The following is a 2,253-nucleotide window of genomic DNA, read 5'->3' on the forward strand; positions in this document are numbered from 1 at the left end:
CAAGATGGCGAAGTGCAAATATGACCCGGAGTGTTTAAAATGTGGATTTTCGTACATTGAGGATAAAAAAGGACAGAAACCCCAGTGTGTGATATGTAGTGAAGTGCTTGCAACTGAGAGTATGAAACCATCCAAAGTGAAGCGCTATGTAGAATCAAAACATCCCGCATGCAAAGAAAAGTCGATGGAGTTTTTTCAAAGATGACTCCAGGAGCTGAGGACATCACAGAAGTGTCTGACAGCGTCTTGCTCCAAACAAGAACAAGCTCTCCGGGCGTCTTACCACGTAGCTCACCACATTGCAAAGGCCATGAAACCCCACACATACATACACATGTAAGTGAAAATATCTAATTTTGTGGCCTTATTTATTTTTTGCAGTTTTCATATTTATTTTAGTGTACATGCAGTTGTCATGGTCCTCCTCAGTTTCTTAATAATGTGCTCTGAAATGTACTCTGTACATGTAAATATATGTATTTATGTTAAAAAAAAAAAAAAGACATATCTGTGTTTTTGGAGGATATTTTGAAAAGTCCTGGTGCTCTCATGTACCCCAACTACTCATATGGAAACCCTGACACCTTTCTTCTCCCCCGGGATGATGTCAACGGCATCCAGTCTCTCTATGGTTAGTACTAACTGACCGATTCATAGCTGCCTGTTTGCACAAATAGCACTCAGCCTAAATCTCTGAGGAACTCCTGAACATAACATTACTCTGACTTTATTCAACCTCCAGGTCCAAACCCTGATAAGGATCCAGTCCAGCCTGAACCTCAGCCTCCCACCACCCCTGATGCCTGTGATTCTACCATGGTATTGGACGCTGTGGCCACCCTGCGAGGAGAGATGTACTTCTTCAAAGACAGGTATCGCAGACATAGAATGCTCAAATATCTGAATACTGAAGTCCATTCTGAGTGTTTTCTCTTCACACATGAGCAGGTTTATGAACTCATTTGTGTTCTTGTGTATTCACTGCTTCTTCTGGCGTAGCTACCCTCAGAGCAATAAACCTCAGCAAAGTCTCATCACAACCTTCTGGCCTAATGCCCCTGTCAACATCGATGCTGCTTATGAGAGCAAACAATCAGATGATGTCCTACTCTTTAAAGGTATGTGTTCTCTTAATCTACCTAAAACTCCTAATCTGACACTATTTTCAAGTGCACATTATTAACCCTTACATGTTTACTAAAAAGTATTTTCTTTGAATCTCCTTACAGATCGTAAAGTGTGGGCTTTCAGTGGCTATGACCTTGTACCTGGCTATCCTAAAACAATTTCCAGTTTTGGTCTGCCCATAACTGTGGAGAAAATCGATGCTGCTATGTATGACGTGGATTCTCGCAAGACTCTGTTCTTTGTGGGCAGAGATTACTACAGGTGTGTTCAAATGACGTGATCTGAAATCAATTCAGGTGACTGGTTTAGATGTGATGATAGTTTACATGATGGTGTACAAATAGTGAATCGGTCTAATTCTTGTCTGTGTGTCTGTAGTTATGATGAGACCAAACAGGCTATGGACAAGGGATTCCCCAAACGTGTTGATGAGACCTTCTCTGGCATGACCGGCAAGGTGACGGCAGCTTTCCAGTACAGAAGTGAGTAGCGTTCAAGGCTGATCTGAGTTTTCCAAATCAGGACTGTTGAAATGAGAGAATGTTTACAGTTACTGTGAATCCTTCCAGTCTTTATCAAACACAGACACTAACACTGATTCTCTGTTCTCCAGGTTTCACTTATCTCTACAGTGGACCCCAAATGTTTGAGTACAGCATGGCGAGTGGCAGGTTTTTCCGTGTGCTGGAAAACAGCTACTTCTTGCGTTGCACTAACTTCTAGACCAGATGACAACAGAAGTTGTTAAAAAGTTTACATAACTTGTAATAACATATTCTATAATATCTAATTATATTGTTACAGAATTAAGGGTATATACTGGATATATGCCCCTTCTTATAAACAGCACCTTACACTTTTTTTTAAAATACTTTAATGAAATTGCATTTTTGCAGCACCAGCCATTGCTTATTTTTTTACTTATTCAAAGTTAATTTAATTCTAATTTATTGTATTTTATTTGTAATTCTTTTTCAAAATGTTGCTGTTGCTATGTTGTTGATGCATTCATTTTGTGTAACTTAAAACTCATAAATTATTTTTTATCATTTTCATAATTGCACGTCTGCATAGATTTGAACACCACTGTGACAACACATATGAATGTATGCATGTAAAAACTGT

At 39.1% G+C, this 2,253-nt stretch overlaps 1 protein-coding gene across 1 annotated transcript; it reads left to right on the forward strand.

Moving 5' to 3' along the window:
- The first annotated feature begins 201 nt into the window (after window positions 1-201).
- LOC122995762 (collagenase 3-like) lies at window positions 202-1,851 on the forward strand. The gene is made up of 7 exons (XM_044371127.1): window positions 202-336; window positions 523-631; window positions 743-871; window positions 984-1,118; window positions 1,230-1,389; window positions 1,507-1,610; window positions 1,742-1,851. The coding sequence occupies exons 1-7, from the start codon at window positions 202-204 to the stop codon at window positions 1,849-1,851; spliced, it is 882 nt and encodes a 293-aa protein (XP_044227062.1).
- The last annotated feature ends 402 nt before the right edge of the window (window positions 1,852-2,253 follow it).

Source organism: Thunnus albacares, chromosome 13, assembly GCF_914725855.1.
Source record: "Thunnus albacares chromosome 13, fThuAlb1.1, whole genome shotgun sequence".
NCBI lineage: Eukaryota > Metazoa > Chordata > Actinopteri > Scombriformes > Scombridae > Thunnus > Thunnus albacares.